General features: G+C 37.6%; 1 protein-coding gene and 1 long non-coding RNA gene across 6 annotated transcripts in view; one reads left to right on the forward strand and one right to left on the reverse strand.

Annotated features, from left to right (window-relative positions):
- GARRE1 (granule associated Rac and RHOG effector 1) overlaps positions 1-24,768 on the reverse strand; it is a 60,303-nt gene that overhangs the window by 9,868 nt on the left and 25,667 nt on the right. For all 4 annotated transcript variants that reach the window (XM_042797706.1, XM_042797707.1, XM_032987153.2 and 1 more), the window contains 9 exons: positions 20,836-22,178; positions 12,230-12,436; positions 9,645-9,785; positions 9,262-9,357; positions 8,967-9,128; positions 7,870-8,028; positions 3,356-3,453; positions 1,724-1,849; positions 239-1,233 (listed from right to left, as the gene is read on the reverse strand). In XM_042797706.1, coding sequence (XP_042653640.1) covers positions 239-1,233; positions 1,724-1,849; positions 3,356-3,453; positions 7,870-8,028; positions 8,967-9,128; positions 9,262-9,357; positions 9,645-9,785; positions 12,230-12,436; positions 20,836-21,330 — 2,479 coding nt within the window. In that variant the 5' untranslated portion in view covers positions 21,331-22,178. The remainder of the gene's footprint in view (positions 1-238; positions 1,234-1,723; positions 1,850-3,355; positions 3,454-7,869; positions 8,029-8,966; positions 9,129-9,261; positions 9,358-9,644; positions 9,786-12,229; positions 12,437-20,835; positions 22,179-24,768) is intronic.
- LOC116960233 overlaps positions 2,869-24,768 on the forward strand; it is a 40,925-nt gene continuing 19,025 nt past the window's right edge. For both annotated transcript variants that reach the window (XR_004406275.2, XR_004406276.2), the window contains exons 1-3: positions 2,869-2,996; positions 10,062-10,148; positions 12,334-12,520. This is a non-coding gene — a long non-coding RNA (uncharacterized LOC116960233). The remainder of the gene's footprint in view (positions 2,997-10,061; positions 10,149-12,333; positions 12,521-24,768) is intronic.

The raw sequence follows: 24,768 nt of genomic DNA on the forward strand, positions 1-24,768 counted from the left end.
TGGGTCTAGGAACAAATTCCTTGTTTCCTTTCTTATTTATTAATCCAAGTTCTTGTACTTTAGTTCCCCTTCTGTTAAAAAGGGAAAAAAGGCATACATATAGATACCTTCATGCCTTTGTAAGCACTCTAGCATCTGGTGGATAGCACTAGGAAATGACAATTACCGCTAGCAATATTTAACAGTATTCTTTGTAAAAGGACCCTTATAAAAACATAATAAAGGAAAAGACACACACCTGCAGGGTCAAAAGGCAGGATTTCTCCCAACATCCCAAACACTCCATCAGTTTGGTCACGATTTGGCCACGTGTTGTTTCTAGGTCCTTGTGGTTTCTGTCCTAACATCTCTGACATCATATTGTCCATATAGCTGCTCACAAGACCCAGGCTGTACAGATCAGAGCTTAAATCTGAAAAACCAGGATTATTCCACTGGTTTATATGAGACAATCCAGCTCCAACAGCTTGGGCTGGCTGCTGTGAAGAATTAGTCAGCCATTTGGCAGGTACACGTTGCTGTGGTCCAATAGGTTGAAGCAAGTGTTGGTAATACTGCATTTGCTGCTGCTGCTGCTGCTTTTGTGACTGTTGTTGCTGCGACAAGCCTTGCTGAGAAGGATGCAGTGGTGTGAGAGAGACAGACTGCGGTTGCTGTTGTACTGTTCCTGATTTTTGTTCTGTTGCTGTAGAGGACGCAACAGAGTTCCTTCTTTTCACCATCGGAGAAGTCTGCTGGGATTTACCCATGTTAAAACCAGACAAGAAATCTATAACATCCTGCATTTCTTGGTCAGTTGGTAAATTCATACCTTTGTCATCTTTGCCATCATCCGGTTTGAAGAAGTTGTCCCGTCTTTCGACTAGAAACCCGTTCACTAGCTGATTATTTGTGCTCTGAATTGACTGCAGGGGATCTGCAGTCCTAGGAAAATTACCAATGTTCAAAATGCTTTGTAACCGTGCATCTATGTTAGTGGGCATTTTAGCTTTCTCCTCTGAATTGGAACTTATGAAGACATTTTTGGAAGGTGTACTGGGGATTGAATAACTTCCAGTATTACTTGTACTGGTGCAGGAAGTTTTTTTTGTAAACCGTGAAGTCAGTTTTGAGAACGTCTTTTGTAGACCACCTGAAGATTTGCTTCCATTTCCGGATGGCATGTCAACTTGATTCCCAAAGTCTGAGATTTCACGCTGTAACTGGATCTGAATACAAGGCAAAGCTTGCTCCCTGCATCAACAAAAACATGTTTACCAAACCACCTAATACATAACTGAGTTTATACTTTGGAGAAAAATGTGTATTTGGGTAATATCTGGTGGAAGAAATAAAACCAAAGATTGCTAAATTCATCAGCTACTTCTTATGGTCTCAATGCAAATTATTACTAGTACTTGCAATAGCATTAACTACTTCCTGTTCCTTAAGAAATTTCAGTTGTACTTCAAGACCTAAATGGAGACTAATTTAATGTAAATCAAGTATTTCTGTAAGAGAAACACACTTTTGAACACTTGGATAAGGTGCTGGTTTGGTTTTAAATAGACTGATACATCTCTGTATGTACGCACAAGGTACACTACCAACTTCTTGCTGTCAGTTTGACTACTGCTTTCCCCTTCTGATGAACCAGTACTATCAAATTCCTCAGTACAGATCTTTCAACAATGATGGCTGTGTTTAAACTAGACAAGTAGAGCATGAGGCTCAAGATACATACCTTCCTTCTTTCCACCTGTGTATGTCAAACACAGCAGTATAGAGCACATCTACTAGTCCCAAAGTCTTCTCTGGATCCAGACTCCTCTGTAGCAAAGACATTGTTGCTGGATCTTCTTTCAGACACCTGTAATCATTAAATTTAACTTAAAAAACCCCAATATATTTAATTTTTACAGTGAACAATTTTACCATACTACTCAGATAATAAAAGGCCAATTGACACACTACTACTGCTCCTACAGAGGTGCCACTAGTAAAGACAGCATAATGTATGAATGTCTAAGGGTTCCTGAAGACCATGCCTGCAGCCCCAGTTTCCTTTTACTGTTGGATATACAACTAATCTAACTGTAAAATTAAGAGTTGCATAATTTATTTTAAAATCACAATTAATCATCAGCTCTTTAGCTGAGCAGGCAAAATTCAGGCACAGGGGTAAGAAATAAATACACACAGCCCGTTTCTGGAAAATGGCAAGAGCACTGAACAGATCTGACACAAGACACCGGTGCACTCTGGAGTCCACGGCCAAGAACCCCCAGCCTGACAGACTCGTGGAAAATGACTCTGCGTATCCAACAGTCTGGGGGAGATTCTACTGAGCTGTGAAGATTTAGGGCTAGTGCATTTTCCTCATTCATGGCACGGAATTAGGACTGAATTTGAGGTGAAATCAGAATAACTTAAATCTAAATATTAGCACATTTGTCAAGTACCTAATGAGCCCCTCCAGCAGACAAGTAAAGAGGCACTGTCACTGTGTGTCAGCAGGCGGAGCTCTTCCAGAGCTCACAAAGCCCGGCTCAAAACACTGCATTATTTTAGTTCTTTCATAATAGAGCAATTTACATAAAGAGAACAGAGAAGTGCCAGTTTATACTCTATAGAGGGATTAAAGATGTATTTGCGTAAACAGACTATCAGTTGACTCGTACTTCTGGACATACGGTTGGTACCATTAGTAACAGGCTATCTCACTAAGGGCTCGGATGAATGAACCATGTTGGACTGAAATTCGTAACACTGAATACTCTGACGTAAGAGGGAAAGGAAGTATTCTAACTCCAAATGTTTGTTTCAAAAGGGAAGAAATCCTCACCTAAACTGCAGATTAATCCTACCATTCTTTCCTAGGCAGCCAACTAAACTGGTAGGAACAGCGTCTCGTGGATCACAGAGTTCTGCAGTTCGTGACGGCACTGAACAACAGCTCAGTGAAGAAAGAGCTAAAGCTCTCCTATTAACCTCATCTAATTCCTGGCCTTCCTGAGGTAACAGCTGTGAGGACCTGTCAGGGAGGAGCATAACAGGAAAACTACTGGATTTTAAGTTTTTTTTTTTTTCAAACTTTCTCTTTCAGCATCAAACTTTTTCTTTAAAGGCATATTTTAGGGCAGCAGCACTACCTCTCCTCCATTGCCTCCAGAGGCAGCACTAGTACAATGACAGCTAAAGAACAACTATCAGTCTGTCAGGAAGGGTGGTATTCAAACAGTTCCAGATAAAGAAAATCAAGGAAAATAAGCCATGATTGCATCATATTCTCTCTTCCATTTGTACTGCAATATTCTTCCCTACATATTTCAGTCACAGCTGTTAGTATAATTTGCAACACAGAACTTCTACTTACCAAGTTGACGGAACTTGCACCACAATTCTGGATCCTTCTAAACTTATCTGAGGAGCATAAGCTTCTTTATTTTCAATCTGTGCTGTGTCCACAACCACCTAGCAAATAAAGGGAAAATAAAAGGGAAATAATTTTGATAATTACTTCTAGTTATCACCCCTGTAGTTAAGATGCAGTAGTCTCACCTCCCTACCACGGTACAGGTGCAAAAAATAACTGGATAAAAACAAATCAACTCACAAAATCATTATAAGTTGATTTCTATTTTAATATTAAAAAACTATAAAATTTTTAGTTTGATACAGTAACCTGTATTTCAAGTACTTAATTCTTCTCAATTATATACTGTGGTTATGCATCACTACATAGTTACCAACTGCTTTACCTAAGAGCTGCTAACTATCAATGGCTTTGTGTTACAGGCTTTACATTGGACAGGTTTGGCACTGTTACTTCTTCAATAGCTCCCAAGCACCTATTTATCAAAATACTTTAAGTTATTTAACAGCAGTGCATGGTACAATATAGACAAGTAGTATTTAGTCGGAAACTCTTCACACAGCTCACAATTCTTGAGACCCCTCCCCCTCCTTTTAAGGTTATAAAATCCCACACCTACATTTGTCTATTCTACCTAATGGAACTGTACTATTATTAATTTTCTATTCTATGAAGAGAAGAAAAGTAATTGTTCAATTTGTTGAATTCTGAGCCTTCCATAAGGCATCATGAGGATAGATGGAAGATGAAAGTCTTGAAAATTAACCTTCTGTCATGAACCTTTCTTTTTATGGAATTGAGAAAGAATGGATTCACTTTGGCTTTATTTAAACTTTAATAGCAGTGATAGTAAGCTCCATATTTGGTTCGTGCTTTCTGTTGTTGTCCAGTCTGCATGTGCTGGCCTTTTTGATCATTTCCATAATTTCCTATTTTGGTCATGCTGAACCAGCAGCTTTTTGGCAGCAGTCAGCAATTCTTGCTTCAGTGACTAGCAGATTAGCTGTACCATTTATCCTTGAAATGGCAGAAGTCCTCCAGTATAAATAAGCCTCAAAGGGTATTACTGGCTTTTTTGCAATCATCTTACCCTGGTTATACTTCTAACTGATTGCCTACTAGTGGTTATGAAGTAATGTGAAATATGAATATGGCTGAGAGTCTCTTCTCTCTCGTGCATTAACAAAACTATCCAGTGACATTTGAACACAACTATTTCCCACCTTTTAGGTATTTCAGCGTAAGACTTCATCTTCCTCCAGTTGAGTTTATTCAAACTTGTAGAACATGTCTAAGCACAGTGACAAAACACCATGCTATTATCCACTCATGAAAATACCTCTCATTTAATAACAGGGCAACTCCATTACTTTTTTCCTTTTATTTGTTCCATTTTAATTTTACATAATTTGGTAATCTGCAATTCAGCTATATTGCAATTATAATCAGCATAAGGAGAGATGAACTGACGAGTGATTCTTCTCAACTCCAAAGAAAAATACTGTCTGCATTTCAGACCTGTAAGTCAGAACTCAGATTCTGATTTGTGCAGACCTAGATCTCGTCTTGAGTACTGCACGGTAGTGCTCATGGTCTGGGCTTTGTTGGGGGTGTTTCCCTCCTCCCCCACACCTTCTTCCCTTTCAAAAAAGTTCTACATTTCTCAACATTCGGTCAGAGTTACAACATATGAGATTTAAATATTACCAGCAGATTTAGTCTTCTGCAATGCTTTTTGCTGCAGAAACATCTACTAGCAGAAAAAAAGTGTGGCGAGAGACTTGGTTAAACCTTCTCTTAATGACTTTGCATGAGGCCAATTCCAAGTTTTATTTCCACTCATCCTCTGAATTAGATTATTTTAATACACATCACTTGTATTCAAGTGTAGAGATTTCTTCAGCTGACCCAAACCTGAAAATGCAATTCTTTATATATTAAGATAAAAACTGAAAAACTGCCCTTTCAAAAGTTATTTCTTATGTTAAAAAACTGAAGCCTAAAATAACCAAGAAAACTAAGTCACATCTCACTGTGATTTCCACTCTTAATGAGTTTCTTCTGAAAAGGCACATGGCAAGACAAGCTAAAGATAGTGAGACTGTCAAGTAATGTTCTTATTTAAATGCCAAATTTAAAAAACAAATTTACACACAATTCTGAACTGGTGCAGACAGCTTAGTTTCTAAAAGCAGTAAACCAAAGAGTACGTAATATTGTCCCATGATTCATTTATCCGAGTTCTACACAAAATAGATTTGAAGTAAACACATTCTCCCTCCTCGCCTGGTGAGTGCTTAGAGGATAGCTTCCTGTGCATCAGACATCTATTGTTCTTGTTTTACAGGTGTTTCCTCTCTCATCTCCACCCAAAGAATGCTTTAAAGAAGCAAATTACAATTTCTCATCATTGCATGGGGCTACATACAAGCATAATTGCATCTTGTAAAAAAACTGTAGCACAGAGTTTAAAGACAAACCTCAACTCTCACACCCTTCCAAATTATAACAAATCAAAGTGAGAATGAAGGAAAGAAAGACGGCTCGCAAATATTTTGTCATGTGTACAGCTCATTACCGTGTCTTTGAAGATAGAAACCTGCTACTTGCAGAACCTGAGGTTGATGCAAAAATCTTTGGAGACATTTGTGATTCAACTCCAGTAATATTCCTTGTATCAACATTGTCATTTGGGAGAATGTATAAGTAAGTTTTATGCTGACAACTCTCCAAATGTTATGATAAACCTGAAGAATATCAGCGCTTTAAATACCAGCAGGTCTAACTAGTTATGTCTAGACTGGGGGACACCAGGAGATTTCCAGGCTTTTGAGTCCTAATGTTCCCCAGGCCACTCCTCAAATCTCATCAGGGCAGGACTTGGGTGTGCACAACCCTGAAACCCTCTGGAAAGGAAATGGTGGGAGGTGCAGCATCCTCCAAGGCATTCCTCATCTAGACAGTCCGGAGCCAGGAACCCCCTACCGAGTTACAGCACACTCCCATAGGGCTGCTGAGAAACAGTTTCTTTCCTGGCCTCCTTTCCTGTACTTGACTGCTGACTCCCAGCATCCTACCATGAACTATGGCAGGTAAAGACACAATCCCACTTGATCATATCCTTTTTTCTACTTCTTGTACTTACTAATATTTAATAAATATTTTCCTAGAAAATACTTAAGTATAAATTTCATCAATCCTACTATTCCACAGTTGCTTTCTCTCCCTCCAAAGATACCACCTTCTTATGCCTCCCTGTAAAACTTCCTTACATTAAGTGGTTAATGCACTACCATATCCTCTTCTGAAATCCCTGTATCACAGCAAAGCAAGGCTTGATAGCAGGTGCACTGCTGTTATGATACTGATGGTCTGTCCCTTTGATTTTAGACCTTCTTTACATGAAAAGACAGTTGAATTCCATTACAATTTGAACCTACTTCTCTAGCAGATACTTAAAGGAATATTTAATATCTAGTATCAAAGGAAAGCTAAAGTAGAAATATCTGACAAATTTATTATTTAGAATTTATCATTCACCATTATTGAAGAACCTATTAATGATGCCAAAAATATATAGTTTAATGAACTAGGATGGAAGGTCAAAGTCACTTAATCAGCTGTGCGATTTGTTTGAAAAAATGTGATATTTACAAAGTGTATAACAATATGGACACTTTCATCAGAAATTACAATTAGTTACAAAGTCCTGATGGTCTGCCATCACCTTGAACAAATAATCAGTATATGAATCAACAAGGAGCATCTAGCTCATTGCAGGTTAAAGATGATACAGAGTACTTGACAGAGACTATCGTAGGCTACATTGTACCAGTCAACTGAAAACTCAGCAGTCCAAAAAACCTGTGTGTCATGAGTGAACACTTCATTAAATGAAGAGATTGCAGTAATTAGTTATGGGAGCATAAATGCATTTTCTTATCAGAGCATGTTCCAAGCATCTATTTTTAGCAACTGTTTAGATACTGTAAAATCCATGGGATTTGTTTCTAAATATGTACGTCTACAGCAAGGTATTTAATTGCTCGGTCCTCTGTTGGAGACGTCAGGTAGCATTACTTGGTGCCAGGAACTTCCTGGTTTATGTTGGGCAGGAAACCCAGCTTCCACTCAAAGCAGAGAGGAAGTGAAGATGGCAGTTTTTAAAGTGAATCAGAGAAGCTGGGGGGGGGGCGGGGGGAGGTGTGTTTCTTTCTAATATGGTCATCTATAGATTTGAAAATCTTTATTTCACTATGAATTTGAAGTTTGATTTCTTATGTTCTCTCTATTAAGAGACAATGAAGTACACAGTACATTCTCCTGATGCCATCTACAAGTGTGCATTCTACAAGGATACATTTTGCTTATAAATCAAGTTAGATGCAGCATTAAAAAGGAGAAACACAAAGTAAGACACTGGAAATGAATTTCCAAACTCTTTCAAATATCTAGTTTCTCTTTGGGATGTTGAAGTAGCCCTGTTTTTGTTAAACCTATTCATAGTCACTTACCAGTCCAGCTTGGCCAAATAACAATTGTACAGCAGTTTTGCAGGCTCCTCGCCAAGTGGAAGGGCAAACTTGATTTAGTACTTCAGTAACAGGAGAGTCATCCCGTGGTGTAAGTCCATTATGGCATCCAGCTTCCTTAATCAACTGCAGCATTGTGTGCTGAAAAGAAATCATAAAAACACTGTCATACTAAACACACTATTCAGAAATGTTAACACCAATGCTTCCACATGTATTTATCATTGTTCTACACTTTTCAAACAACTATTATGTCTGTTACCTCTGAACAGTCTTGTATAACTAGAAGAGATCAGCTGCAGAACAGAAATATGGAAGACCATCTCTGCTATTTGGAACACAATACTCCTCCAAAATCATAAACAGTATTTTTGCTTTTATTCTTGCAAAATGGTTTAATCAAAACTACAAAAAGCACTGCAAAGACAACAGAAAAGCAGCATTTTGAGCTGTGGATTGTTTCAACTCTTTCAGGATCAAGGAACAGGGTTTATTTCAAAAAAAGTGAAAATACTGATTAGAACTGCCCAAATCGCTTCTGAATGGACATCTTTTCCATTCCTTTATACTGAAAATAAAATTAACTTCTCCACAATTTTAAATTTTTTTTAGAAACTGATTAAAGTTAAGACATTAAAAGGACAAAATAACATATATTATTTTCAAGTAACTCCCTTAGCACTAGGCTAGGCCAGACTTACTTTGGCACCTAAGATGATAAAGTCTCTGAAGAGAGTCACCTGGTTGGGGCCTCTGTAATGGCTCACTCTCCTCTGCACTTCTTTGTACCTAACTCACCTATTTTCAAAAAGTTCATAGAAGCTTCATTATCTCCTAGACTTCCATGCTTCTCTCAGATCGAACTGAATTTGTCCAGGTGGTTAAAACATTATCAGAAGCAGACAGGCATGGATCTACAGTGTTATCAACATCTTGTTTCCACAGGAAGTCAGGCTAAAAATACGCACTTTTAAATAAGAGTTTGGCACTGAACTTCTACTGCAGTTGTTCTTTGAATTTTAAGGAGTTCTAATATTTTTTTTTTCCTTCACTCTTGTGGTTAGATTCAGGGTTATTACCGTTTTCAGCTTCAGGTTTTCTGCTGCAGACTCATTAAAGGATATTCCTTTCAGAAAATGCGATCCTATCTGAACAGGTACAGTGGGCAATTCACACTGAATTGGCTGAGGTGGAGTCTGTCTCCTTCCTGTTTGCTGAGCTTCAGCTTCACTGCAACAGCCCTGAAATATAAAAGAACAGATCAATTAGAAAAAATGAATCCATTAGAAAATCCTAATGAGTCCAATTTCTTTTTTTTTTTTAATATTTTCAAGGTGGGGAGGGATGAAGGAGAGCAGGTTTAGCAGATCTTACCTGCAGACTTGCTTCAATAGCTTTTGGGTTCAAGTGGAAGCCAGCCTTCATTGCATATTCACAATGGCCTAAACTCTCCAAAGCAACTTTGTAAGCCTGACATGAAACAAAAAGTTGAGATGCAACAGGCATATCAGCAAGTAAGCAAGCATGCAGTAGGCATGTCTAGATACTTATGTAAGAACTGTTACATGGATTTACTTTACCCTGCTCAGTTCTACGGCACACACACATTTATCATGTAAGATTCCAATACTGTAATTTTCAAATACCTCATGGCTGCCTGTGGTACATATTTCTGCAGTAATACACTCCTACCCTATTTCAGTCCTTGGCCCACTGACTGTACTACATGCACACGAAAGCAGACTTTAAAAACTCACCTGCAAAGCACTGTCAATTTTCATGTTTAGCTCTTTGAGCTGATGTTCAGGGATTGCCACACTCTGTGAGCAGAAAAGTTGCTGAACTTCAATTCCTGCCAAGCATCCATCACAGCCTCTTTCTCGCAGTCGAGATGTGGCCTGTAATATAAAATAAAAATCCAGGGTAGAGAGGGTCAACATTAAAGCGGGACAAGCTTAATTAAATTTAAAAGAAGAGCAAAACCACCCCACAGTTTAAAACATTATAAAGGTGATGAGAAGCAGCAGCTGGTGGAAAGGATCTGGAGGAGATTGTTTATTGTAACTTATTAAACCTCTACTGCTACTTTGAAAGTACAAATCTCACTTAATTTATATGGCATATAGGTGTTGGCTAGCAACTTAATTCAACATTGTTTGTTGTTACTATTTCAGCTCCCTCTCAGGATGAAGGATCCTGTTACACAGGCCACATCGTGACTGTGGTTACCAGAGGAAGGACTTAAAACTTCAACATAAAAGGTATTACTTGCCACAGAAACAGAAGATAAATTTAATAATGTGTCCAAACACTACTGTGTACATAAGAAGATATGTTTTATAAAATTAAGGGTGATTGCTGTGGTGCAATTTGAAGAGAGCCACACAAGGCTAAGTTCAACGTAGCACAGCAAGAGAATAGTTTTATGTAATACGACTTTGAAAAATAGGAAATATGAAAAGCCAAATATCTACTTTTAACTGTAAAATACTACACTACTGAGCAGGGTAAAACCAAACAGAAACCTATTCTCAACTGCATTTAAGGCCTCAGATAGGGCTTATTTTTCAGTCTAGGAAGGAGTCTTGCTCTAAAGCAGGATGTCCAAACCGGGGGATTTTTGGTACAATGTCAATGGACAGATACATTGCTCACCCCATCTTCACAAAATTACAGCATTTTCCAAGTGAAAGTCTTAAAAAGGAAAAATAGTTTTGAGCTAGTGACAAAGTATCATCTTAAACTTTATTCTGAAACAGCAGTGTATTCTCCTGCCAAAGAGGCTAATTTTATATGGATTGCCTTCCACTCCACAAAGTAAAAATTTGGGACGATTTCAGTATTTCAAGTCTCCCTTCTATCAAAATGACTTGCATATTAGTCTATCTACAGTTATAAGGAAGATAAAGTTTTTATTTATTTAGGGAGCACAGATTTTTCTTATGCTATCCTAAAACCTCACATAAATACTTCAGATCAGTTGTTTTAGACAATCATAAAAATTGAGATCTGTCCTCTATTGTGATTCTGAAACTACAGAGAACCTGTATTTTTCTTATCTCCTCCCCATGTATGTTTAATAAAGGATTTGATTAGTCTAATACTTGTATTAAACTCTATTTTCAAACAGAGGTTTTATTAACAGACATAGCTGAAGTGGACTGTTAAGGAAGTAAAAAATAAAGTTAAGGTCCCGGATTCTGCAAACCCAAATTTAATTTTAACCACATTTTAAACAACCTTGATAACAATTGCAGGCATTTCTAGAAATTGTAACACAGTTTTAAGAAACTAAGTATATTAAACATCAAATTAACTGTTTATGCAAAAGGAGTAAAGCTAGACCAGGATTAGACCTGTTATGATTACCTGTAATACACCTAATGCATTCCCACATCCCTATTTTATCCAGTGAAAGAAATTTATGCTGCAGTAAAAACGACAAATAATTCCTCTGCATTCATAATTCTAAAGGAAACTTATTTGCTTTCGTATACCTTCCAGATGTTAGTTGATAAATGGAAACTTTGACAAGATTTCCAGTCAAGATGATTAATGTGCCTCTGTGGGCTGCCAAATTAGACTTCAAAAGTACATGCTCCAAGTTACTTGAATTTAAGGAAACCATGCACTCTGTGTCTGAATCCATTTTGACCTATCAGTCTGCAGACTTCAATAGTGCAAGGGAAAGCAGAAAAGCTCATAAAACTGTTTGTCTTTGTAAAGTACTTTTTCATCAGTAAGATAAGGATGCCACAGACAGCAAGTGTTTGTGAAAATACAAGTCCAGAGAGTAATACACTTCAGTAATAAAATTAACATTCCAACAACTGATGGATCAAGCACCATCAGGCTTAACAGCATAAAGACAGAAGTATTCAAAGTCACTGTGAAGATTTTCAAGTATAAAATAGAATTCATACTCAAAATGTAAGAAATAGACATTACAGAAATTATTTTTCATTAAGATTTTGCTCTGATTTTCAACAACTTGTTGTATGTTGGGTATATTTTAAAATTTGCTGTCTGTCAAACCACTTTTGAACATTGCTAATTCATTACTAATAACAAAAAAACCTGTTTCCACTGTTTGTGCACTCCTTATGTAAAATCATATCACAAAGAAAGCTTTATACAGGGCTAAGATAGTATAACCACCATATAGGTAAAACAAGTTTTAGCATCTGAAACTAACTGCACCACGTTCTCCCCTTCAAACATAGCATGTCTTTAAAATCAGGTATTTTCTTCCTTTATCAGGGCATCCAGTCTGAATTAAGGTTTCACTACACATAACTGTCATTTTGCTAAATATAATGTCACTACAACGAAACCTCCGTACCTCTGCTGCTCCTCTCCATGATCTTATTGCATCTTCTAGCTCATTTGTAGGGCTTAAATTTGAGGCTCCAGCTCCACTAACATTCTTTCTCTCCTGAGCTACAGCTTCAGCAAAGCAAGAGTGTGCCACTGGCTGCACCTTTTGCAAAGCTTGTGACAGGAACTGAAAGTGGACCTGCATCACCGTCAAGAAACATCGCCCAAGTACCTGCAGGAGAAGAAACAAACCAGTTTCAAGCAAATAGAAGACTGCACAGAAGTTTCCCTCCTTCCGTTTCGTTCAGTGTTTGGGGTAAGGAACTAAGTTAAACTCAGATCTCTTTTTATTAAGATAACACTTCAGTTACCACATGGTATTTAATCTTTCACTTAAAATAAGGTAAACAGTGACTGAGCAACAGTTTCTATGAATTAAGGGGAGATCAGACTGATCCAACATCATTTTTACTTCTGCATGAAGTTCTGGTTATTTGAAGAATGAAAAGCTTGCTAAGTTACTTATCAGTATCAAGTACATGAAGCAATACAAGATGGGAGTAGCATATTATCACAGAGACAAAGTCAACAGCAAAACCTACTTGTGCCAAGACCTAGCTGAATTTATGCTAAAAACCCAAACCAAAAATCTGAATCATTTTAAAGCATTATCATAAAGATCCAAAAAGTTTAATCCAGTTTATCTTCCAAGCAGAGCAATAACTGGTAAAAAGCATTGAAAACATTCTGCCACATAATACAGTGGCAACTCAGTGCCATTTTTAGAATATAAGTGACTGCAGACTGCATGCACAAAGTTGCAGCCCTGTCACTTGCATTGTCTGACAGGAACTGCTACCGTGGCACTAATCTTCTCTTCAGAACATTTCACTGAAATGGGTCATGTAACACTTGGAAAGTCTGAGGAAAGGCAGGGAAGAGAAGGGCTGCTGGGCCCTCCCCGTACATGCTGGGGGCAGCACCAGCATCACACCAGGGAAGGGGTGCCCACCTCTGCCAGCCGAGCTGGGCTCCGCGGCCTGGACCTCTGTCCCCTGGAAGGTCCCATCCCCCATTTAGCTCCCTCTCTCATACTAATGCTAATAAGAACTATGACCAAAGACAGATATATGCCTCGCTTACTGCAAGCAAAACAAAACAGGTCACACAAACTGATTATTTAGGTGCAGCCACCACATGTGGAAACACAGACAGGAGTGCAACCATCCCGAAGGACAACCTGGAGAGTGAAGCCGCACGCGCAGGTGTGCTCCATCCACCTTCAGGGCCACTCTCTCCTAAGCAGATGGAAGCTTACAACAAAGCATAACTAGAATGCAGCAGAGAAGCAAGTATTTTCCAAATTACTGTCAAAAGCATTTAAAAACTATTCAAAGTGTTTTGTTTCTTTTATGGAGTTTGTCACACAAAGTGGTTTAAAATGTACATTTGACCTTGATTTATTAAAAAAGACTCAACTTGAATTCCATTTTAGGAATAATTCATAAAATACACAGATAATGTACAAAGCCATCATGCCTCGAAGCGAATAAATCATCTGGCTTATTTTCAGCTACATTCTTCTGGAATAAAAATATTCAGACACAATGATTTTACTGGCAAGACTCTGTAGTCACACGAACAGTTATATGCATTAACTATCTACTTCAGAAGAACCAGTGGTGGCAATGCTTTTTTCCATTGCATCCGGACTCCTTTTGACATTCCATTCTGATTCAATCACTTCCCTTCTTTGTACAAGGCATAAAATTAAACATTTTTGGTACTCTGACTGACCTCTGAAAGTGGCGTTTGCCTTATTATAAAAAAGCAGTCAGCAAATGATAAAATGAATAAAACTCCCAATTTTCCTGGCTACAAGACTAGAAAGATTTATAAGAAAACTGCAGGAAAGGGCAACTGGTGATCTGAATATTTCTGTGTACGAACAATGCAGTTCTCAGGGGAAGAAGAAACTAGGACTCACCAGGAATTTCAAGCCGATTAAGTTTCAGAGAATATTTAAGGTACAGAGGTTGAAGTTTCCCCTGCCTGGGAATAATGCTCAAAATAAACAAATTATTTAGTTTTTAAGTGGCAGCACACAACATTCCTAGTATAATTTACAATGTTAAACAGCAAAGATAAATAGTAACATCTGCTTTACTGAACTTCTATTTTCTTTGAAAAATAATCTATTTCAGTCCTCCTCAGAAATGGGTAAGGATGGTTTTAACTGCTTAAAATGAAATCCAAGTGGTGGAGGATTTTTGCACTGTTAAACACTCACTGCAGATGCCAAAGTCACTTTGCTTTAAAGTTCACTTCTTGAGGATTTTCTTCCAAAGAGCTGAAACTCTTTCTTAACTGTGTCAAAGAAGTACGACTGCCACCAGTTTGGCAAACAGAACCAGGGTTGACCAGCAGTTACTGAAGCATGTAAAGCAATATACTAAATCTCTGTTGCAAAATCTGCAGAACAATACTATCATATGGATGAGGTTTTTTCACAGAGCACCACCACCTGTTTTTCAAATTTATTTTTTTCTACTTTCCCATGCAGGAATGTTTGACACTCCTGCTTTAGCCCACAGTAAGAACAAACTAAAACCTAGAGACTATGTAGTAATCAAAGATGAACTGGAATCATCACAAGTGTCAACTAGTAAGTTTTTCTTGGTAGTAGCAGTGTTTTCTTAAACTATGTCTTAGAATCAATTATATTGCACATACGATGAGGTCTTCAGCTTGCAGACTTTTTGTCCTGATACATATAGCTCTAGAACCCCGATTTTCCTAACCCATTACCAGGTAGGACAGCTATCCACCTCAGCACCTGAATAACTTCACCTAAATGAATCTCTCTTCCTGTTCAGGCAAATTGGACTTTTTGAGGAAGCCTCACTTCAAACTTCCTTGTCTCTGCAGCAGGTGATGAGTTTAATCAAACTGGTTACATACAAACAGGAGCATCAGGTGGAGATACAGTGTTAGATTACTCTGTCCTGTATTATCCTCTTAATGGGAGCACACAATCAACTTGGGAATATTTTGCTGGACAATATGCACACATAAAATTGACAGATTTCATTGCTGAACAGTGGTGCCATGCAATATCCTGGGAAAACAAATATTTTACAACAGATTCTTTAAAACAGAAGGCTACTACTAATAAAGTTAGCAAATAACCTTGAAAGTCTTTCAAACTTGATGCAAACACTGACCTGCAGTTCCAACTGCAATTTTATGTAGCAGAATTTTTCTTCTTTTTCTACCTTTTTTTTTGTTGTTGTTATTATTTCCCTAAACAAACAAAACACTCAAAAAAAACCAAAACCCAAAACACAACAACACACTTATTCAGTGGTTTTCTACTACTCACATTTCCCTTAGAGTTCTTAATGATTTTGGTAACAGTAAACCCTGTGTATAACCTGTCTACTCACCAAAGAGACCAGATTAAAATAGAAATATAATGAAGTTAATGAGGTATGATTCAAACTGGTGTACCAGATCATGAGATAATACCCTTTCTCACATATTACTGAAAGTGAGCAGAATATTACTCATTTTTATTACGTAGCAATGCCCTGCAGTTTGAAAAAGTCATCTCGTGACCAAAACACCTCCAAGGAAAGACACAATCCTGCTTATTGAAAAAAAGAGTTACCTGCAAGATAAACTAGACTCTATCAGAAGTTGCACCTTTACATCTACAGTATTATGGGACATGGGCAACCTAACAGACTCATTTCTGCTAACAAGCAGCCTAAAAACCCAGTAGTGATAATCTGATACTGACAGCTACTAAAATGCTAACTATAATTTAGTGAAAAATAATTTACATGTTAAGCATTTTAAAAATAAGAAGCAGCAAATAAAATGCAATACAAAATAGTTCTAAGGACAGTGCTAGCAGATCTGAGAGCAGACCATGAGATTATACACCAAGAGAAGAATACAGTGGTATTGCAGCAAGCCATACCATTTTCTACTGATTTGAAGCAGCCTTTTGCTACTAACAGTTCCTCAACTCAGAAAAGTCAGGCCAATCCCTGCAGATCACAGGAAAGACAATAATTAAAAAAAAATATTTTAATTGGGCTTTACAGTGTTTGCTAAGGGAAGCCTACATTTTATATTTACTTAGACAACTTTGTCCCACAAGCTTCTTGTTCAAAAAACTTCCGTTATTGTATACACAGAAAAGCCAAAAATTATCCCCATTTAATAGAAAACAGAGCATCCAAGTAAATATCCTGTGACCATTCACACTTCCCTTTTGTTTAGGAAGGAAGTGTGTACATCTGTCACTACTACCACTTTTAAGACAATATACAAACTCTGTGTAACTAAACCAAGATTAATTCTTTGTATTCTGCAGTACTGAGGCTGCTGCAAAGCTTCACAGACGAGGATGAAACATACAAACTTTTCCTCAGTTTTAATCCCACACACACAGAGGATTTCCTTTCACACTTTTATTAACAGAAGTACAGTTTTACTGCATTCTTCCAGTTTACAAAACTTTAACAACAGATCTGGAAAACTTAACATAAAATACACTCCCGTTTCCCCCAACTTCCAAGCTGTTCCTCACCCATATAGGCACAAAACACCTAAGAAGTCAAAGTTTTTTGAAAGGGGAAAAGGAAAAGCAGAAACTGATCAGCATTTATATTTCTGAAATTAAGAAACCTAGGGAAACTCCATCTGTCACCAACACTTTGATCAAGAGAAGTCACCCTCTTACACAGCCTGGCAGACAGCTCTGGACTAGCAAACTCTGTTCTGCTAAAAAACAATAAATAATTTAAAAACCTCACCCACTGCTGCTATAGTCCAGGTTGCACAACCTTTTTTACTTCAAATACAAGTCAGTATATGTTCATCAGAATTTTAAGTTTCCTTGATATTGCCTTCCCTGTGGGCTAGAGCCCAATACACTAGATAAAAACGTAAGGCATCTCAGAAAATCCATAGTGCTCTGATAAATTTCTAATGCTGAACCTGCTCTGCTTATGTTTCTAATTCTTTCTCAAAACATACAGCCTTTGTTAAGGAAGGTTTAAGAAAAGTATTTTTTCCTTAGATGGGCTCATGCATAGAAAAAGCCTCATTCTCATGTCCTTCTCATGAAGTCGGGGTTCTGTTCTCCCACCCCACCATGACTTTGATTTCACCTCCATCCTGCAAATAAGAGGCTCTGGAGTACCTCTTCTTAGGACATTGCTGAGCTGCCACTCAGACATTCAACCACCTCTCAATTCTATCTCAGAGTTTTAAGTTCTTTCAGTCATCTACTACAGAAGCTGCAAAAGCAACTTCTGATATTACTGTATTTTCCCCCTTATATTTTCCAGGGAAACAATTAAACTGCCTCTCACACTCTATTCCCCTGGTCAGTGAAGTTTGATGAAGTCAGGCAAGCCCTTCATATTTTTCTATTTCCATTATGAGTTTTTTAATGCTGCTGGTAGTTTCAGGAAATGTTAATTTTTCTATAGATGAAGGGAAAAAAAACAAACAAACAAACAAACTACAATTTTAAAATTTCAGCATAAATAACTCAGTTTTCAAATCACAGAGAAGCAGAGTAGGAGAAGCTCGCAAAAGGTCATGCTACTGTCCCAAGGAAGGAGAAATTTCACCAGGGTCAGTTTTGCTAGATGCGGGTTTAACCTGTTCTGTAAGTTCTACATGATGGAGGCTCCCTACCCTTTGTAGCAATCCACATCACTGCTCAGTGCTTCAATAACATTATAAAGTATTTCCACAGCACCTAATATGAATCTTTACTTCTGAAATTTAAGTTCCTTACTTCTTGCTCCACCTTACATGGACATGAAGAACAAAACTCTTGTCTCTGGCAGCTTCTCGCATACCTGAACAATTCTGATTTTCCTTCTTAAGTCTTCTCTTTTGTAGTCTGTCTTTCAATCTGTCCTCTGAAGTTCTATTTTCTGGATGTCTGATTACTCTTGCTACTCTCCTCTGGTGTCTCTCCAGTTGCTCACTATTTCTCTAAGTGCAACAGCAGTGGTATGTGGGTGCACTGCTGTGTTTAAGGCCATAATAACCAGTGAAGAGAGCTGAATGGATCTTGCAGGTTATAATTGTGTTAAATACTTGACAACTGCCTCTTTGCATAGTATCAACAACATCGATTTATTATTTGCAACCACACAACACTGACTTCCACTCAACATACAACTACCATAAGCCCTAGAACTGTTCTTCAGAACTGATGCCCAGAGGGCTCCACTTAAGAGGCTGAAAAATTCTATTTAAATATTTTGGCATTGTTTTCCCCTCTGAATTCCATCCCAACTGGAAAACTCATTTGTTCAATTCAAGATTATTTTGAATTCAGCAGGTCTTCCAGCATACTTATATATCAAGTATGTACTTTCAAGTCACCTAGAGACTTAAAATATATTCTCTATACTAACCTCTGATAAGGTCCATTTTGACAATGAGTGACTGATAACTGCTTCCTGGGCACAATCATCCAACTAGCTTGCTCATATACTTAAGTAATCTAAATCATGCTCCCTGGCTGACTTGCAGAACTATCATGTGAGTCAGTGTGAAATCTTTAAATGTTACTGTTCTTAAGCGAAAGCAGAATGCAGTACTTGTCTCATTATGCAAAAGTTCCCATAAATCTTGCATGTTGACTTTTTTAAAGCTGTGTGCAATATGCAGTTTTAATTAAGAAAAGGTGTAAGAAATGTACAATGACAAGTGGTCAATTCCCACAAGTTATGCCTAAAAAGAAAACCAAGCAACCCAGCTGGTTTGCCTGCATTCTTTTTACATTTGTTCTTACCATAGAGCTGCCTCGTGAAGAGAGCAGTCCAGGTGCACATGGGGCTCAGAAGCAAGGGTTAGGTCTATACAGGTAAAGCAGGGATCACAGCAAGTTTCTCTACCTTTGCTTTAAACTGTCAGGACATGCAGCCAACTTATGCAAACAATGTTTTCCTTTTGCTTGTGAATTCCACTCACTGCTGAAGCTGAAGCAGCACTCCCCCCCCCAGAGTGTGTGAGGCAGGGTAGGAATTAGCACGTAGAATTGCTTCACTAGGTCATAAAACCAGTATACAGATCGCTGCCAACATTTTGCAAGACAGAGTTTCAAAGTCCACAAAAAACCCTAGAAGACAGGTAGTGCTCTGTATGTTTTTGCTTTAAATTAAAAAATGTCTTTCAGCACAGGTATTATTGAGGTCTTTAATTACACAAACTCACATAGATTTTTGAATTAAAAAAAAAAAAAATCAGGTTTTTTTACCCTACAGCCTTAGCTAAACAGAGATGTTATTTGATGGTTTTCAAAAATACCAGTCTACAGAAGACATCTGTAACAATTATAGAGCCAATCTTACTTCATGCTATACTAAGTATACAACACTGAAAACTGTCAGTCATATTTCTCACTACAATTATGTACTGCAAATAGCATTCTACTTAACTGCTTCGCCCATAAATTGTACAGTTACAGAAAGAAGAAAATGCTTGATAAGCATGTGCATATAACATTCATTCCTACAAAGTTACCTGAAATCTAAATCAAAAAGTAAGAAAACTCAAAACCCAGTTTTCAACTCAGGATGGAATTATGTAGGAATTACTTTACAGCAGTCTCTGCAAAGTTAAGAAATATATCAAAACACAAGGAACGACTGAAAACACCAGGGATTCATATGTGACTATCACTTAACACTGCCTGATTACATAATTAAGATATTTACTACAGGAAAAATACCCAGAAATACCCAGCCAGGCATGAGGAGAGTTGGGGATTCTCTCTCAACTTCAAAACATCCAAATTCTGGCTATTGGGCACTCGCTGTCAGTATACGAAAATTACAGCAAAGTCATGCCAAATTTTTACAGCACAAATCTCTCGTGCTAGCATGGTATCTTCCTTTTAAGCACAACAGCTTAAAAGGACAAAAATGTTTTGAAGAGTGATATTATTCTATACAAATTTTGATCATTAGTCAACCAATAGGTAGCTTTACACAAACACTGATGACAATACACCACTCCCAACTGTTCAAGTTTCCCCTCAGAATGGATAATACTAAGGAAAGCATAGGTTAATCTAGCATATGATGCCTTAATATTGTTAGAAATAATAAGCTGACAGAAAACAGAAAATTGTTTAAAAATTCTACTTCATTGGTTTGGAGGGGCACAGCGTTGCATTATTATTATTATTTTTAAACTAAGCACAGTTTTCCCCAAAGAAGAAAGAGGCTGTTGTATCACTGGTATAAGTTTAAATCACATAGAAGATTACCATTTACAACTGTATAGGTAGTACAATTTAATTATAACTCATCTTTCTTATTTCATGAAAACTTCAAATCGAGTACAAGCTCTTATACAGAAATACCTACTAAATACCTAGTTCAACACAGTTTGAAGTCAGGCACTGCAAACATCTCAATACTTTAAAGAAAAGATAAGTATGGAAGAGTTGCTTGTTTTACCAGCATTGCCCACAAATACAAAGCAAGGCAGAGTGAACTTCTGGTGTAGAAGTGATTTTGAAGAGAAGTCCAATTAAGAAGGAATGATACACTCACATATAAAAAACTGTCCCCCAAGATAACTTACCTCTATGTCTTGTAGACTGAACTCTTTCTGATCTTTGAAGTTCGCAGCTCCTGCACTCAGTTCCATCAGCATTTTTGCTATTTCTGGTTTTATTGCTGCTGTGAGTCGACTCGCTGCTTCCATGACATGTTCCTGCACGTCTTTCAGTTGCATAGCTGCCTTAGAATAGTGCGAGTTCCTAAATACACTGCTGAAAAGGTCTGTAAGGAAAGTGCTTGTACGGCAAAACACATTGAGTGCATCCAGATATTTGGAGATTCCCTGCTGGATGTCTGCGATTGGAGTAGTGTGGGACACAGGGTGGTTGCAGCTGCCCGCAGCAGCTGAGGAGACCAAAGGGGATGCTGGGGTTGTAGATGCCAGCGGTGCGCTCAGGGTCCTGCCTAGCTCAGGCATTTGATACTGCTGGTGTTGCTGCACTTTTTGCTTGGACCCGCCAAGCAAAAAGCGCCGCTTATAGTCCATTTTGCTTTCTTGTGCACTACAGCAATACATAAGTGAGTGCTTGTCCAAAGACTTCTTGAATTAACAATCACTTGTCCAATTCCTTCTTCAAATATATAGTTATGTACAGTAACAGTGGAGGACCATGTACATAAGTTTCACAAAAGGCATTTCAAAAAGGCAAGCGTCCGTCCGTATAATCTGTATCAGCAGTGAGAAAGGCAGCGGATTTGCTGACCGTATTTTCAGTGTTCAGTGCAGCCCTGCTGCAGTTATAAACTGTACTCAAAAAGCAAGCTGAAGTATCTTAATAATGCTCTGGTCTCTTGTTTGGTATTCCACTCTGCACACAGAAAAGCAACACTGGAGCAGAGAAGTTAATCGCCTATGATTTCTTCATGAGCATATTATTGTCACTTGCTATTAAGTCTACAAAACTTACTTTTGTCGATGCAAATAATAGTTTTAGAAGCAATACCTTAATACAATTTTCCCATTAGTAATAGCAGGAAAAGTGGAGCAAACCACTGATCAACAGCGATTAGAAAAGCAGTGCAGAGGCTCCTTCCTTGAAAAAGCAAATCCTTATGTCAGCAGATCAAATATCTTCAAATGTCTTGACAGATCCAGTCTGCCAAATGAGTTTATTTGTAGTGTCTCTTCTTAATACTGGAGGGGAAAAAAAAAATCTGGACTCTGTTTGCAGAAGACTTTGCAAATATATGCTATTAAAAATTAGAGTGTTTATTATTGTAAGCCTTCTTCCCCTTTTCTTGTTTGTTGAGGTAGTTGTTTCCGTTGTAACATTAAGAAGTGGTGCTTCCAGACTGCATTTGCCCTCAATTGTAGACTCAGAACAAAAATGCACAAATATATTTGTAAGGCCTCTAGGTCATTTCCTGTGAAGCAAAAAAGAGTAAGTTTAAATGTTATGGAACAATGAGAAGGTTTAAGATTTTAACTCCTGCAGCGTCCTGATATACTTCTCTAGGCATACACTGTCAACAACACGGAAGATCAAAAGTAAGGGAGAGTTGCACTGACAGTTTAAAAGGCAGTTACAAGTTGGTGTCATCCTGTTACTAAACTCAACACTGCTGAATATTTTCTTATTAATTCTCCTATCCTAGACTGTGAAACTTAAGACTATAGTTAAACCCCAGTGCAACCCTCATACAATCAGGAACAGTGAAAGGCTATTAATGCAGAGCTCACGGGGAGTAAATCACATTTTCTAACCTCATCCTTTTAAAATAGTTTAAAAATTAAGTCAGTTAAACTTTTTTTCACGCACTGTAATTTATTGCAGAAATCTGAGACCACCATTCATTTTAATCATTTACTAGATGAACAGATACAGGTCCTTATTTTTTTTCAGTACAACAGCAGACAAAAGTGTCTATATCCTAGCTGAGATTAGCTGAAAAATACAACATACGCATCCCATTTCAGGATGACAGACAGCATCCATCATATGCAATGTATTATATGAGGCAGAACTGCCTAACAGATTGGCCTAAATAATACTCCCCAGACATGAAAGCAGGGAGTAAACACAGCTTCTAGTACTGTCCTGCTCCTACCAGCAAACTCCGGTGCAGCTGTAGAGCCAAGACATTTGTAGGAAGGTGAGCAGAGCCTGAGCAGTGAGAAAGAGTCAGTTTGCAGCCAGATACCTTCAAGGCCAGGCTGGAGGAACTGGAACTTCTGGAAAGGTGCATGAAGACTTTTAAGCCCTTACTCAAACACAGCTCTTCGCTGCACAGGGCTTGGCATCTCATGATCATGTTTACACGTTCAAGTCATATATCCATATAATGGTCACAGTTATCATAGGATCTCATTTACATATCCATACATATATATTTTATATAAATGCACACATATATATACACACTTATACACGTGTGATGAGATTTTTTTATGCATTATGAATTTATAGCTTGTTAGTTAATCCCACCTCAATCAGCTTCCTTCCTTCTGTGCCAGAGTCAGAACCACACTGATCTAATTACTTCTTATCCCACCAGCCAAGTTAGAGTAGGAAATGCCATACTTGTGTCCCGAACAGGTAGCTTTGTACAGCATTCCTTGCTTTGAGAGAAAAACGTTCTATTTCTTGAGACTCCAAAAGACATGATTAACAATATCAGGACATTATCAGAAGGAAAATATAATGCAGAGAAATAGAATTTGTTCAATCAGTTTATCTAGTCCTAGCTATTAATCACATTTCAGGTCACTCCCTCCCTCTCCTGCACATACACTTGAATTAATTTGATCAAATAAAGACATTCTTTTCCTTACTGCAGCAATTGCAACGCAGAAGGCTAATATCAAACAATAATTCATAATGGGATTTTTCCCTGAGCATTTAAAAGAATAATCCAGATACAACTGGAAGGACCCTTTAATTCAACAACAAAATGTTCCTTTAGCTATTGTATTTGAGATATGAAACCTGTATTGTCAAAATGGTTGGGAAATAAGATTTTATCTTCAGTCAAAATTTCTTACTTCCACCTGTCTGAAGAAACAAGATATCAATTCATTGACATAAGGTGTTTTGACACATATGTATGACAAAAATCCCACAGATAAAGAAGCAGGCAAGACATAGCAGTACAAAACAACATACAGAGCCGGGTAGTCTCACACTTACTAAAACAACAGACACACAAGTCTTTCAGGAAGTCCTTGCTGCAGATGGTTCTGCTTCTGAGAACTAGGGTAAATATTCTTCTGTATTCCCACTTTTTAAAACATGATAAACAGAGAAAACACAGAAGAAGCTCCCATATGCATTTCAGCACCTAAACCAATACTCTAAGCTAATTACTTTCCTAACTACTTTATACTTCTCTCAATATTCACACTGGATGTGTCAAAATGCAATAGACCTATTAAAAATTGAATTTTCTAGGTGGTCTTGATATCATATGTATAGCTGAAAATATTTTTTGCCTTGCTTTACAAGCTATGGTGCTTTACAGTAGAAAGCATGATTTAAATTGGTTTTCTTGATTGCATATAAATGTAGATGAAACAAAAGAGCTGGTTAATTTATATGCATTCTGTAAGTAAATTGGTGATTATTTTCCCTAAGTAGACATGAATTTCACACTGCAAAGGAACTTAAGAAACCATCAGGAAACATCTAAATGTTAATTAGCACCAAAAGTAGAAAAAGCTAAGAAGGAGGGGTTTTCAAGCTATACAACGCTGAATTAGACAACTGTATTAGAGACGCACTACAATTTGGTGGTTCTGATTGTGCACTGAGCCTTTCAGGATCAAACTAAGACAATGATCATTTGAAACAGTCTGTTATTTAGCCAATACATAAAACCGCTACATCCTAAAAGAACATAAATGAAATGAATAGGAAAAAAATAGTGTTTTCATCTTTTCTACAGCAATTAACAAACAGGATAAATCATTGTGTTCTCCTTCTAGAAAATTTCACAGTCAAACATGCAGGTAATTACT

This window comes from Tyto alba, unplaced genomic scaffold (genome assembly GCF_018691265.1).
Source record: "Tyto alba isolate M040663 unplaced genomic scaffold, T.alba_DEE_v4.0 Super-Scaffold_26, whole genome shotgun sequence".
Taxonomy (NCBI): domain Eukaryota; kingdom Metazoa; phylum Chordata; class Aves; order Strigiformes; family Tytonidae; genus Tyto; species Tyto alba.